At 32.4% G+C, this 16,437-nt stretch overlaps 1 protein-coding gene across 1 annotated transcript; it reads left to right on the forward strand.

The window, feature by feature from the left end:
* The first annotated feature begins 13,280 nt into the window (after positions 1-13,280).
* Positions 13,281-15,667, forward strand: LOC126746927 (uncharacterized). Its single transcript, XM_050455350.1, has 2 exons — positions 13,281-13,601; positions 14,734-15,667. Exons 1-2 carry the CDS (start codon positions 13,409-13,411, stop codon positions 15,057-15,059), a joined length of 519 nt encoding a protein of 172 aa, XP_050311307.1. The 5' UTR covers positions 13,281-13,408; the 3' UTR covers positions 15,060-15,667.
* Positions 15,668-16,437: the final 770 nt, after the last annotated feature.

Here is a 16,437-nt window from a genome sequence, read left to right on the forward strand (position 1 = left end):
TAACACTCTGGTTGAATCGGTCCATAGATATATATTCTGAATCTCAAAGGAAATAGTGCTTAAACAGTTGCTCACTAATCTAGCTAAGAGCACTGCAGCTTGGAGCTCAAGTCTTGGAATACTAATTGCCTGTACAGGAGCTACTCTTGTTTTGGCAAAGTACAAACGACAATCTATGGCTCCAACATTATTACTAGATCTTAGATAAACGCTACAGCCATAAGCACTCTCACTAGAGTCAGAAAACTCATGTAATTCGACCAAATTAGCACCTTTAATTAAAACTTGTCGAGGTATTTGTACAGTATTAATATGACATAATTGTTTCTTATATTCACACCATTGGGAATGTAATTCTATGGGTAAATTTTCATTCCATGATAATTGAAGTTTCCACAACTGTTGAATGATTAATTTTGCTCGGATAATTATGGGTCCAACGAATCCCAATCGATCATATATTTTTGAAATGAAACTCAATATTGATCTTTTGGTAACAGAATTTGTTATAGAATCTTCAAGTTGAAGTTTATAAATAAAACAATCAGACATGGGTATCCAAGAAATTCCCAATGTTTTAGTGGTATTCTCATCTGATATGACATATTCTGATAAAGAATAATCATCATTACCTTCTAAAAACACACGGGAGTCATTTGACTTAAATTTTCTAATTTCAAATCCACAACTAGACAAAATTTTAGTAATGTTGTTTTTTACTTGAACTAAAGACTCTAAAGAAGAGTGACTAAGTAGAAAATCATCCACATAAAAATTTGAGCCTATAAAATCACTTTCAATAGGATTATGGGTTCGGACATCATCAGAAATTTGCTTAAGGCAAAAAGGCTAAAAATGAACTTGAAGCTAAACCATAAGTTTAGCGTATTTAGGCAAAACTCTTTAACAGGCAATGAAGGATCTTCACGCCAAAGTATCCGCTACAAATTTCTGTGTTCCGGATGTACATTTATTTGTCTGTACATTTTGATTAAATCTCCTGTCAACGCATAATCATGATGACGGAATTTCAAAAGAATGGAATATAAGTCAGGTTGAACAGTGGCACCAACCTTTAAAACATCATTTAAGCTTATATTGGTTGATGACTTTTGGCTACCATTAAAAACAACACGCAATTTAGTAGTGGTGCTTTCAGCCTTTTCAACACAATGATGAGGCAAATAGAAACATAAATCGTTTCCAACATTGTACTCGACTTCAGACATGTGAGTCAAGGTTTCATCTTCTCTCATGAATGAAGTAAATTCACAATAAGTAATTCACACATCTGGGAATTTTTTGAAAGTTTGCTCCCAACAGAATACAAAGTACGTAAAGCTATACCTTCAGTTTCACCTAAATCGGTATAATTATCCTTTAGAGGTAATTTTACTACAAAACTTGTACTACAAAGTTGTATTATCTAAAAAATGCCTTTTAACTTCTGCTTCTTCTTGGGTGTTAACAAAATTTATTGTTGCTTGCTTGGCGTTCTTGAAAGAAGAGGAAAAGTCGAGGCGTCCCGTCTAGGGATGGCAACGATATATCGATGTTTTGTATATATCGATATATTTCACAAATATATCGATATATTTATTTCGATATATAAAAAACTTTACTAATAATTTAATTTCAAATTGTGTGACTTTCACCGTTTACCGCTACCGTTTTGAGGTGCTTGAGACAGACCGTAACGGTTTACCTGGTTACGTAGTGACTTAGTGATGCAGCAAACTCCATAACAAGGAAGAAGAAAAGAAGAAGAGCATCTTTTGACAGATGACATAATGTGTGCATGTTTTTGTCAAATGTAATATCAAGTCAAGTAATATCTTAATTATCTTATTGGTTATTGTCTAGTGTCTAGTCTTTGTCTTCTATGGCCTATGATTATTGGATATAGTACGTCGTGTTTTTTTTGTGGTCTCTGGTCTCAAAAATCTACTTTTAGTTTTGGTTTTGTGCAAAAAACGTGTAAATAGTAAATTCTGTTTCGCGAGTCGTGAGTGCGCGAGTTTTGCAAAATACTAAAATGGTACCACCCAGAAGTAACATTTGGCTACATTTCACAAAAATTTCAAAGGAGCCAGCTCGATGCAATATATGCTTAAAAATCTTAAAGACCTCAGGGAATACCACTAATCTTAACAGTCATTTTAAGCAGAAGCATTCGGATTTAAACAAAGGCAAGGATGGTGAGTATGGTAACGTAAGTGCAAAGTCCTCGGCAAAATCTAAAGATAAAGACGCAAGTAAAAACGAACCGATTCTTGGGGGTTCTGGAATAAGTAAGGTGAGGACATATGTTTTTAATAATATACCATTTCTTTAATTTTATAATATTATACTGTTTCTAGATAGAAACTTTATAATAACATAGAAAATATTGTTCTTTTTCTTTGTGTTTATTATAAGTACCTTTAAATTCTACAAGGTTTTTTTATAAAACAAAAAAAAAGTTTTTTTTTATACCACCTGGGTTTTACACAAATAATCAAAACTTTTTACATTTCCAGAAAACAAATGCTGAAGAAAATAATAGATTTAATGAATAATGAATCTATATCGAGGGAATCAACACAATCGACTGTCACAATAGATCTGTCACAAGAAGCATCAACGTCATCAGTATCAGAATTTAGTGGTGGTAGAAAACACAATCTATTAACAACATTAAAACAACCAACAATCACAAGTTCCATTAAAAAGGTCTGCTCTTATACAGGTAATGTTTTACAGCATATTTTTAAGCTTTTTTTTTAACTTAGGAAGTTTTCAAATCAATACCCAAAAAAGCTTATTAATTATTAAAGTCGAGAAATTGTTTAATTTGAATTTTTCTATGGTAGTCACCAAAATAAGGATTTATTTTTCTGACTTTTTATGCTTAAAAGATGATAAATTTATAGATTTTTTTCTAAATATTATGAACAACCTACCCCCTTATTTAAAAACATATTAATTTCTTTTACATAAATTAATTAGTGCATTAATAGATAGAGAGAATAGTTTTAGAACAAAAAAAATTATCTGATCGTACTCGAGAATATTTTCTGCTTACATCACTAATTGACAGTTACTTAATACTTAATACATTTTAAAGTTTTAGCAGTTTATTTAATAATTGTTATTTTTAGATGGTGGCTTCCAAAATGTAAAAATGACGGAGGCTATAGTACAGAACAATATGCCCTTTAGCACTGGAAAAGGTTTTATTAATCTAATGAAACAAGCAACTCCTTTGTACACTGTGTCCCAATTTGGTTGTATTTGCAGGTTATCTCTGTTATTTTTAAAGATAGAGATGTGCGGTTTTCGCGACCCTGTATCACTTTTTTGTAAAACTTTTATTGCCGCAAACAGAATTGAGATACCTTTTTTTGTTTCTGAGATACAGGGTGAAATTGAAAATGTTCACTTTTTGACGACTTGCTCTATCTCACGAACCATATAAGTTATAAAAAAAGTAAAAACTGCTATGGATAGATAATTTTAAATAAAATTCAGAGGCGTAGTCAAAAATTTTATTAAAGGCATTATTTAAGAGATATGACCCAAACTTGCATTTTTTTAAATGGAACACCCTGTATTTTTTCATACCAATAAATTGCGCTATTTTTTCCGATTAAAATGATATATAACACTTGGTATCTTAAGTCATGATAAATGGCCAAAACATGCAAAAAAAACAAATCATAGCGAAAAAAACATTAGTTGGCCATGAAACAGAAAAAATTGAAGTTGGCTGTTTAAAGATGTCAGTATGAAGCTGTCAATAATTGTTTAGAATTTATTTATTTCGAACGAAAGTTTTTAAGTAAATATTTTAGTATTTTTCTTAAGGGATAGAGCGTAATTTTTAAGAATGACTAATAATTTTGAAAACAGTCACAAATATGACATGATAGCTTGTTTTATTGAGTGCCAAGAAAATAGTGACAGGGCATCCGATTTGTATTTAAACAGGTATGTGTTAGTGTCGTTACCTAATATTTGCTATTATACTTAAAACAATTTTTCTAAGATATCCTGAAAGGCGTCAACCAAACAAGTCTATTTTTCGGAGAATAAAAATGAGTTTGATTAATAATGGATCATTTACAAAGCCAAGAAATAAACATTACCATGGGCAAAATCAGGAAAATAATGAAATTGCGGTTTTAGCAAGTGTTGAGGCAAATCATTCAAATTCCTGTCGAAATATTGAAACTAATGTAGGAGTGTCAAAGAGTCAAACACAGCGAATATTAAAAAAATATAAATATAAACCATACAAAGTTAACATAGTTCAACAATTACATCCCGGGGATGCGCAAAGGCGAATAGTTTTTTGCAATTGGTTTTTAGAGCAAACTCGAATTGTTCCAAATTTTGCCAGAAAAGTTATATGGTCCGATGAAGCATATATAAGTTGCACTGGAATTTTTAACCGTCATAATAACAGGCATTGGTACACTCAGAATCCATACTTATTACGGGAACGCCAACAACAGGGCAGGATTTAGTGTATCATGCTTTATTTTGGGCACTAAAATAAAGTATGTTTTTTATGAACACACTTTAACAGCAGCCAGATATCTGGAAATATTGCAGCGGATTTTACCAGAACTTCTAGATGAGATACCGTTGGCATTTTTAAATAGCATATATTTTCAGCAAGATGGGGCGCCAGCTCATAATTCTCAAATAGTAAGGCCATTTATAATCGAGACATTCGAAGATTGATGGATTGGTACCCACGCTCCAAATAGGTGGCCAGCTAGATCACCGGATCTTTCTGTTTTGGACTTTTTTGTCTGGTCTTTCTTAAAAAACAAAATTTATTTAAATGTGGTGCATAATTTGCAAGAACTTCAGGATGCTACAGTTCAAGCCTTTGAAGCCTTGCAAGCAAGGCCACTTATTATTTTAAATGCCTTGCGGAGAATAACAACTCTATGCCAATTATGCGTTCAGGAAAATTGCAACCATTTCGAGCAATTTAATTAGTTTTTACAAATTTTTTTATAGGACTGTAGAATTAATAAATAAAAAATAGCTTGTTAAGGTTCTTTGTTAAATTTATTCAGTTGTTACAATATTTTTTTAATAAAATTGCTTAAAACAAGAGTTTTTGTATCTAAGACTTTTAAATATTATATAATTAAAAGGTTTTTATTTGGTTATAAAAACTTCTATCACGGTATGATTGACATCTTTAAACAGCCAACTTCAATTTTTTCTGTTTCATGGCCAACTAATGTTTCTTTCGCTATGATTTGTTTTTTTTTGCATATTTTGGCCATTTATCATGACTTAAGATACCAAGTGTTATATATCATTTTAATCGGAAAAAATAGCGCAATTTATTGGTATGAAAAAATACAGGGTATTCCATTGAAAAAAATGCAAGTTTGGGTCATATCTCTTAAATAATGCCTTTAATAAAATTTTTGACTACGCCACTGAATTTTATTTAAAATTATCTATCCATAGCAGTTTTTACTTTTTTTATAACTTATATGGTTCGTGAGATAGAGCAAGTCGTCAAAAAGTGAGAATTTTCAATTTCACCCTGTATCTCAGAAACAAAAAAAGGTATCTCAATTCTGTTTGCGGCAATAAAAGTTTTACAAAAAAGTGACACGGGTTCGCGAAAACCGCACATCTCTATCTTAAAAAATAACAGAGATAACCTGCAAATACAACCAAATTGGGACACAGTGTACAAAGTACCTAGCAGAAACACAATTAAAAACAAATTGATGAAAAATATGAATCTGCTTCCATTCTCTTGAGGGATATTTTAAAGAATGTGCAGTTTTTTACTGACACATGGACAGCTGACATGCAGACAAAAAGTTTCATGGGTATTACCATACATTTTATTAAGGATCTCAAGCTAATTTCAACCACCATTGGAATTACAGAGTTATATGAATCACACACAGCAGCATATATTGGATCAAAATTAATTGAAACTTTAAATGAATGGGGAATTGATCTTGAAAAAGTATAGTGGCTGTAGTTACAGACAATGCTGCAAATATTGTAAAGGCAGTTAACGACAACGACACATTTGGGAAAAAGAAACATGTGCAGTGTTTTGCACATATTTTGAACCTTCTTTGTGAAAATGGTGTTAAAAACACAGAAGGTCTCCAGCCACTCATTGAAAAAGTAAGAACAATCGTTGTATATTTCAAAAGAAGTGTCAAAGCAAGTGATCTACTGCGTAAAATTCAACGCGATACTGGGATACCTGAAGGAAGCCTTAAAAAAATGATCCTAGACGTTAAGACCAGATGGAATTCGACGTTTTATATGCTAAATAGATTCTTGGAACTTGCGCCTCAAATCAACACCATTATACTATCCAATGTAGATGCACCAATAATGGCTAAGTGGAATCGAGTTGGAACAACTCAAGGAAATTGCTCTATCCTTTGGAGCAAATGACTAAGGAAATTAATGGTCAAAATAATGTTACCATTAGTAAAATTATTCCAATGGTAGCATGCCTATTTGAAACGTATGAAAGTGACCAACGATGTCTTAATTATTAAATAGCAAAAAATTTAAAATCAGAACTTTTAAAAGAGTTTTATAAGAGATTTAACGGAATTGAGAGGTCTTTTTTACCCTCAGTTGCAACTGTTGTTGATCCGAAATTCAAAAATCTTCATTTTAAGAATCCAATTGCCATATCAAATGCCATAAGGCACTTAAAATCTGAAATTGCTCAGGCCACTCAAGGGGGATCATTTTCCTCATCATCAGAGTCAGAGCTTGTTTCAGATCATGAGGAAGAAACTTTTGACATATGGGCACAGCACAAAAAATTGCCCACTCAAAGAAAAAAAACTACGACCTCTGATGTTGGGCCCGATGAAGTAACACGATATCTTAGTGTTCCAGTCAGAAGCTTAATGGAAGATCCTCTGGAATTGTGGGGGGAAATGAAGGGTGTTTATCCAAACTTATTTAAGGTGGCAATCAAATACTTCTCTGCAGTGGCTTCTGTACATAACCGTTCACTTGGTACTAACTTCTGTACCAAGTGAACGGTTATTTTCAAAGGCTGGTTTGACAGCAACAAAAAGTAGAAACCGTTTGACTGGAAAAAGATTATCCAAGTTATTATTTCTAAGTTCCCTTCCAGAGACTTTTCGCATAATGTAGTTTTCGAGTTTCGAGTACTATTAAATGTACGGTTTAGTTTTCAAGAATTTTTTTTCGTTACTTAATAAATTTATTTTTGGAAATAAATAATTATTTTTTGTAAAGAATGTGGCTGTTTTTTAATTTGTAATATTTCCAACATATATAAATGCTTTGCGACTTGTGATATTCAGCAATTTAAAAAAAAATCGATATATTGGATATATGGATGTTTTTGTTATGATATATCGAATGTATCGATATACTCTCTCGATATATCATATGATTCGATATATCGATATATTTTCTTATTTTGTCATCGCTAGTCCCGTCAAGGGCCCTGTGGTCTCAGTTCAGCTAACCGCAGGTAAAACAGGTTCATCAAGACAAGGTAAGTGGCGCGTTACAAACGCCGTCCGATAGATGGCGTCAGTAGGACTGAACTTTGAATAAAATAACGTTGAGGGTACACTCGCAGTCCGAACAGTTGTTTTAAATTTACTTTTCTTTATTATCATTACATTTTGTAACTAGGTACTTGTATATGTATTTTAGTACTTATACAGGGTGTTGCACCGCCAGGTGGGTAATTTTTAATAGGGTCAATATTGGCTTCCCTAATTATTTTAGAGAAAAATGTATTGAAAAATATTAAAGAGCACCAAAATATGCAACCTACAAAATAACTTTAATTAATTTTCGTTTGTCCGTTTAGGAGAAACAGCCAAAAATCTTAACGAAAATTCGTCTTTTTTTATTGCCTCGTATTCACCTAAAATTTATTAGGTACCTTGACAGGTGGTAAACATCAAATAATTTGTCCTAATAAGTTCACTGCATTAAAATTCTAAATTAAAAAACTCAGCTATCAGTCACAACACTACTGAAGTAAGTGTACTAATAATTAAATGGTTTTACCAAGGCAATAGTTACCGACAAATTTTGAATAATAATTTAATTAAAACCACAATGTTATTATTACAACTTAACTTGGCAGTTTACCTTTACCTAACTTTCTCACCTTGAGCGATATCTGTAAGTACGGGGTGACAAAAAAGACGAAATTTTCACCATAACTTTTCACCAATAACTTCTTCTAAAACTACAACACCCTGTATATACCCTATACCTTCATCATTTTGTTTCTTAACTACCTACTTAATATTGTATTTTTAATTTTTTTTTAGTGCTCCTTAAAATCATGTTTACACTGGTAAAACGCACATTGTAAATTTACATAACATTACGTTGGCAATTTTGTTACCACAATATATTGTGTAAAATTACATTCCATATGTAAATATTAAATGGGTACACAATAAACAATGTAATTTTTTGATGTTATATACATACACTTACCATTATGCAGAAATTTACAGAGTGGATTATGTAGGTTTCTAAAGTAAACTTACGATATAAATTACGTAATAAATGTATGTAATTTTAGCTGGCTAGGTAAAAGTAAATATTAAAATGCGAATTTCTTTATTAAAAATCATATGTATCCTATGTGAATTTACACAAAGCTTATTTATGTAAATTTACGTAGTTTTCCAGGTAAAATTAAATAGTAAATGTATTTTTTTGGAAATTTTTCGTTAAGTAATATAAAATTACATACGAATTATAATAATATGACAATATAAATAAAATACTGTAAAATATTTAACAAAATAAGTGTATTTCTAAAAGGCACATTCACATAACATTAGACATATCAAAAAATTTTCAAAGGTCACTTTTTAACTATGTATACTTCAAAAACCGTTATAATATAAAATTTAAATAATAGATACGAGGAGGTCTTTTCTTAATGCGGAGTTCTGTTTGGAGATATGTATATACAAATGAAACAAATAACTTATGTAAGAATATAAAAAAGCACATTTTAAAATTATTGTCATACATATGAGGATTTTCAAAAAGTATTGAAAATGAAAATATATTTTTTCTAATATATCACTGACTTAAAATATATATAGAGTACTAAAAATTAGATGACTTGTAAATTATATATTTTTATTTGCACAGTTTTCTCGAAACACTTCTTATAGATGTCAATCATTTTAAAATATGCCAGAGTTCTGATTTAAGAAACGACCTGGTAAATATCCTGATGACTTAATTATGTCTCAAGTGTATAACAAACCTTTTGATACCTAAACATAACATAAACTATATTGCAAAACGAAAACGTTAACATACATGTAATTATATTAACATATAATAAGAAACAACATGTACATATATTCTTAATCATAAGAAATAGGAACTAAAAATGCAAATCCTAAAAATGCTAAATTTTCTGACCTAATACTAAATATTTATTCTATACTATGCTTAATGCATCTCATTTCATTTATAGTGGCGTGAATTAAAGATGCTACTGTATTCCTTGATACCATTCCGAAGTTCATCAAGTTGCTTCTCTGATAGTTTGCTCCACGGAATTTGGACAGATGACCAATGATGTTCAGTATTACAATTTACTATTTTTGTGATTATTATTGATTCACCTATTGGGTCAATATGCTCTACATCTTGGGCATCATGAGATGATTGTTGCGAATTATTTGTTATTGTGGTGGCCGTTGCCGAGTTAAAACTGGCCTCTTGGGGTACCCATATTTCATTCTTAGATAACAGGATAAGGATTTCAGAAGAAACATGAGGCAGAATTTCCTCGTCAACCGGAGTTCCATTGGCTTCCAAAACTAACGTTGATCCATCAACTTCAAGTTTTTGAGATACAGGGTCCAGGGTCCGGCAAAATGATTCCAAATTTCCCACATTTTGATTTTTAATAAAAACGCCAATGTAAATGCTATTTATATTTTATTTTTATTAACTAAAAATATATGGTATGCCATTTTGTTTTTATTAAATTTTGAAAATTACAGAGTCCAAGTGGCGACCATTTCTTTCAAAACACATTCGAAGCTGATTTCTGAAAGTTTCCATTACTCGAGCAGTAATTTGAGGCGATATTCCTGTAATTTCAGGTTCAGGGATGATGTTGAAGAACCTTCTCTTTCAGGTAGCCCTAAAGGAAAAAGTCGCATGGGGCAAGATCGGGGGAACGCGCAGGCCACCCAACGTCTCCACGTAACGAGATTACGCGTCCTGGAAACATTTCCCTTAACAGGTCCATTGTCCTTATTGCCGTATGAGCTCTAACCCCATCCTGTTGAAACCACAGATCCGGATGTTCAAGTTCCCTAAGAACGTCGTTTCGAACGGTGTTTCTCCTGAACGTCTAGGAGATCGTTCAACTGCTTCTCTTATAGCTGCAATATTTTCAGGTGTCCGAACACTTCTGGGTCTACCAGTTGATTTTCTTTTTAAGGCTGAACCTGTAGCTCTAAAATTTGAAACCCATAACAGTATTGTTTTGCGATCTGAAACTAGATCATGTCTACCAAGCGCGAAGTGAGTACGAAAATTTCTTTGTGTCTAATCACAGATTCGTTACTTTTGAAAAATGTTTCGATAACGAAGGCACGATGCTCTCCCGTCCAGTTCATGGCGACAACAAAAATGGCAAGGCGCGCGCAGCCAACCGACTACGCTAAGCTGGCTTCCTCTTTAGTGATTCGGGCTCAGTGGCGGCGCAAAATGTGGGAGATCATTTTGCCGGACTCTGTATAAAATTTAAAATCATCATACAAACTGTAAACCCTTTTTGTACATGAACTCTTACCTTTCAATATTATATTATCATAAAGTGATGGGTCTTCATTGTCGACAATTACAAGGGCCTTCCTATCTCTGCGTACAGACCATATAGTGTAGAGCGTTTTAGAAGAAGCCAATTATACTCATGTATTATACTTAAAAAAAATACAACTTTATAAATAAACAAAATATAATAAAGATTTTTTACATATGAATAGACCAGTATATTTGATTAAATCATTCAATTAATCCAGATGACTATAAATTGAAATTCGTATTTAAAAAATTAAATTTATTTAAAAAGAATTTCGGTATAATGGTAAAAAAAATGCATAAGTTTGAATTTTATATAGCTATCTGGATAAACAGTGTGACAATTGTATTATTAACCTTTGCCTTTAGGCTTGTCTGAATAGTCTGTATAATAGTTTTTATACCGTATTTCTGAGAACTGATTGAGAATTGAGTGAGAGTTTTATTAAGGGTTATGATAAAATAAAATTCTCACCCCATAGTAGCTACTTATAAATTAGGTTTACAAGATAATTAAAATAACGGCTATAATAATAAGGCAAATATATATAATATATTCTTTTTTTTTAAATACTGCCTTTATTTTAACCTATAAGAATAATCCTAATTTAAATATGCATATAAAGTTAATATTTTTATTTAAAGATATTTTTGTTGTTTATTTATTACATGAGATCCATAAAATAAATCTATAATGTTTATTACTTTATACAAATTGCACAAATATTAATATAAAATTATAAAATTTTGATTTTTTCTTTTTCTACTTATCGATTTTTATTTTAATGTGACCTACAGTATATCCCCTTTAATAGTTTTCTAGGGGAGCTGATTTAAAATAGCATACTGGTTGATAATTTATGTCTGTCATTAAAAGGGGCTCCAAACATAAAATATCTTTAAAATTAATCATTGTATCGATCTCCTCCTTTATTTGCTTCATTTCTTGTTGGTGAAAATTATAAAGGCCTTTATCATTATTATAATAAATAATTCTTTTTATACCAACAAAAAAAAATTTTGTAGTCATTTTCAATGAGCAAAAACTTTATCTGACACAAAAAATATAAAAAAGAGTCTGGATCTTTTTTAAAGCAAATATATGAGTCTAGTTCATAATTAAACCTATGAAAAAATACCCATAAAAGATATAGATGCCATATCATATTGATTTTTAACTTTGTCTCTTAATTGTTGAGGAATGATGCTCTCAGTAAACTTTTCAAAATTATCGGATTTTACGATATTGTTATAAAGGCTAGCATCTGTTGAGTTAAGTGCCATCAAAAACTGATGTTTTGTCAAGCAAAATAATAGACGAAGGGTCCTGTTTACTTCACAATCTTTATTTCAAGAATCCCGACGCGTTTCGGTTGTTAAACCATTGTCAAGGGAAAACTATGTAAGTAGAATATAAAAGGTTGTTATTAAACTAATAAATTAATTAAAAACATAGTAAAACTTACATGATATTATTACAAAATGTCCATAAAAAGGTCAAAAAACGGCACACACATAACATGACAATACACCAATCTAAAAACATGTCATCACACCGTATTTACAAACAATAACGGATTTTGGTTTTTTAAAAATTTTACATGGGTACTATATTATACACAGATATTTAATACTATTACTAATAGAGACATCTAGGATTAAATGCGTTAACAGAACATTTTAAAAACAGTAAATTCACAGGAATGTGGAAACTACTTAAATAAATTTACAATTTTGGCCGCTTCTCGGTAGTGGGCGTTAATAGGTTCGTTCAGACAATTAACTTGTGTATTTATTTCTAGTTTTGCTATTTTTAGATTTTTTAATATATTTAATTTTTTGCTTTTATTTAGGTTGTGCAAAACTTTGAAATTGTCGTCTGTATTAAATGAATGACCTGTTTCTCTTAGATGCAATCCAAAGGCAGATCTATTATCATTAGGCGACTTAAAGGAAATTTTTACATATTTCGGAGGTTGGTAAGGATGGATGGTTTGATCAAGGGGCTCACTAGAGAGGGACCGGAATAACATTCTTTTGAACTTTTTTCTAATCAAATTATCTATTAAAGACTTTTTGTATCCATTGTTAATTGCAATCTGATAGATAGTATTCTGTTCTCTTAAGAATTCCAAAGGTGAAAGAGGGATCGTAAAGAGTCTATTAATTAATGCGTGAAAAGCTGCCAGTTTATGTCCAAAGAAAGCCATATTATGTCCACATTTATGTCCAAAGTCCTTTCACACTTACCGGAACCGGCTAGCCGGTGCCGGACAGTCGGTTACAAGGTGTATGGATTCTTAAGCGTCCTTTCACACTTGACGGAACCGATCAGCCGGTAGGCGGTCGCCGGATTACGACTGGCGAGTACCTCGGTCGCTTGGCCGTCGGATACCGGTTAGTCGGCATCCGAAAGCATTGAAGTGCATTGATTTAAATCGACGCGTTCACACTTGTTGGCTTTCCGGTCCGATTTGCTGGCTTGCGGCGTGTTCTTAGTAGATCTATCATTAAGAAAGTAACAACGAGTCGTATTATTTTGATTTTATTTGCACTAATGGCGAAGTCCAGTACTCTTGAAGTAGACATTGAGTTTTTAATATCACTGGTCGAAGCTAGACCTGTGCTATGGGACAAAACATTGAGCATATACAAAGATAAAAATGAAACAAATAAGGCATGGAGGGACATTTGCGTTTTAATTAAGGATGATTTTAAGGAAATGGAGGTCGCAGAAAAAAATAAATATGGTAAGTTGTTATTTTATGTATGTTTTTCATACTAATTTTAAGTAAATTAATTTTAAATTAAACTAAATTTAAATTCTAACTTAATCCCCTTGCGTATGTCAGTGATTTTATCCAACTTTATTACCACCCTGTATACTTATATCTTTTCACATCATATTATGAATACATGGTAGAAAATGCCTAAATCTATATTTTTGATAACTGCCAACTTACTGCCCCACAATCAGTTAAAAAGTAATCAGAAAGCGTGTTTCTGACATTGTTTGCTGCTAGTCCGCCACGTGGATGTTCTCGCCTCGGTACAACTTCAAGGCCAGATATTGTCATCATATCTTCTGTCTGAAAACCATCTCTGTCACGAACAAAATTATGTAGTACAACGCAAGCTTTCGTAATATCTACAGCAAATTCTGGTTCCAAATTAATGGGTCGATGGAATATTCTCCATTTATTAGTCAGAATGCCAAATAAGCATTCTACGTATCTGCGTGCCCTACATAATCGGTAATTGAAAATTCGTTTTTTTAAAGTAAGATTGAATCCACCTTAAGGTCGAAGTAGATGTTTGTGTAGGGCGAATGCCTCATCCCCGACTAAAAAATATGGCAATTTTGGTCCTATCGTTCCTGGAAGACATTTCTCGTCCGGTAGATCTCCTCTACCACTTTCAATCGATAACCATAGTGCAGACTTTTTAAATATATTAGAATCGCAGTCTTTTCCATAACTTCCAATATGAACATAAATAAAACGGTAATCGGAATCTGCTACTGCCATTAATACCACTGATGCATAACCTTAGTTATGATACATTGAGCCAAGTGGATTTACTATTCGTATGTGTTTTCCTTCCACTGCTCCTAAAAAAGTGTGGAAAATTTGCTTTTTTTTCAAAATTTAAGGCAATCGTTTTCCAACTATTTTTCGAAGGAACAGGTATAAATTCCTGCCGCATAACTGTCCAAATAGTTCGACATACAGTTTTAACAATTTTGCTAACTGTTGAAATTTCAAGTCTATAAGAATAATGCAGATCTGTGAAAGTGCATCCACTGGCGAGATATCTGAAACAATAAAAACACATTTTATTATTTTTGTTTTTGCAAAGAATAACAAGTATATTTTATTGCAGGCAAAGAATTGATAAAAAAATGGGGAAATATCCGAGATGCCTACATAAAATCCCGCAAAAAACAAGCAGCAGTTTCAAAATCTGGAGCGGGTGTTTCAAACGTAAAAAAATATATTTACAATGATCAGCTGCAATTTATGAATAAAATTTACCAGGAAAGGCCAACTTCTGATAGTATTTTGAAAGAAGGCGAAAGTTCCCAACAAGAAATCTCTCAGGATGGAGAAGCTCACGAGGGAGAAAATAATAGCGATAATGTTGGTCAGTTCAAAAAACCAGAAAAGAGCGTGGATCACGAAAACGTAAATTGGATGAGGTTGATATAAAATTGTTACCAGCGTTAGATGCTCAACCTGACAGACATTTATCGCTTTTCAAAGGGATCATTCCGTCCCTACAAACATTCGACGATGATGAAATCTTACAATTTCAAATGGGGGTTCTGCAACTTATTCAAAATATGAAACAAAAGAAACGATCTACGACATATCAACATCAACCGAACACCAAAACAGTTAATCACAATTTTCCATACCAGACACCTCCCATATACCACAAGCAGTATCAATATGAAATTGTTACTCCTCAACAACCAATGAACACAAACTATACTACATTGTTGACCACTAGCCATCAACAGGAACCAGTCAGAGTACAACCATATTCCAGTCAGTCAAATATGCCCTACCCGGCCTGTCCGCCATCGGAAATTGAAACGGTTTTCAGTCCAGCAGCTACTCTGTCCCCAACATTTTCCTCTGCAAGTTCATCTATAATAGACTCTGTGGATTTTGCTTAGCAATAAATTATAGTTAAAGAAACTAAAGGTCTGATCCAATAAGCGATCTCAGACTGCTTGCAAACGCTAAGACAGGAAGAATTTATTATATACCACATACGTAACAGATCTACTGATCTTGCAAATTAATTATGATGTAATGGTTGCCTTAGCGTTCGCAACCAGTTTGGGATCGCTTGTAGGAACAGCGATTAAGTGTATTATTTTTTAAAATTTAACATTAAACAGTCCTTAAATATAACATACATGATTTTTACTGATGATTCTAAGAATTCTATTTAGGAAAAGAATCAAATATGATTTTTAGAATTTCCAGTGAAAATTATGTAAATTATATCTAAGAAGTTTTTTATAACAGCTGTTGTTATAACAAAAAATGTGTTACAAGAGGTTGACTTATAAGGAATAACCCTGTACATACATACCTAATCGTAACAGCTAACATCTGAATAGGTTGGATGCATTTCCTCATTCTCGTATTTTTCAGCTGGAGAGAGTTCCTTAAACGATTGTTTAATTCGTCAAAAGAGGAAATTGACATTCTGAAATAATTAAAAAACTTCTCTTCGTGTTTTCGCAACTCCTCGAACAATGTGTAAAAAGCACCAAATTTTTCTCTTTTCATATTTATAGGGTGCACCCAGTAAACCCTTTGTTTTTTCTTGCGACGTTCGCGTCGGCGCCGGCGATACAAAAGCAGGGCGATAATACGTTCGCGTTTCATGTCATCCATGATCGAAGCGCAACTGCTGTCTCGTCTAAATTCCAAACCGGATTAAAAACCGCCAAGTGTGAAAAGTGCTGCCGGAATCGGCTGTCCGGCACCGGCTAGTCGGTTCCGGTAAGTGTGAAGGGACGCAAATGGTTTGATTTTGCAGAAATTACATTGTCGGTTTGTGTTGGTT

The sequence above is a fragment of the Anthonomus grandis genome, chromosome 18 (genome assembly GCF_022605725.1).
Source record: "Anthonomus grandis grandis chromosome 18, icAntGran1.3, whole genome shotgun sequence".
Lineage (NCBI taxonomy): Eukaryota > Metazoa > Arthropoda > Insecta > Coleoptera > Curculionidae > Anthonomus > Anthonomus grandis.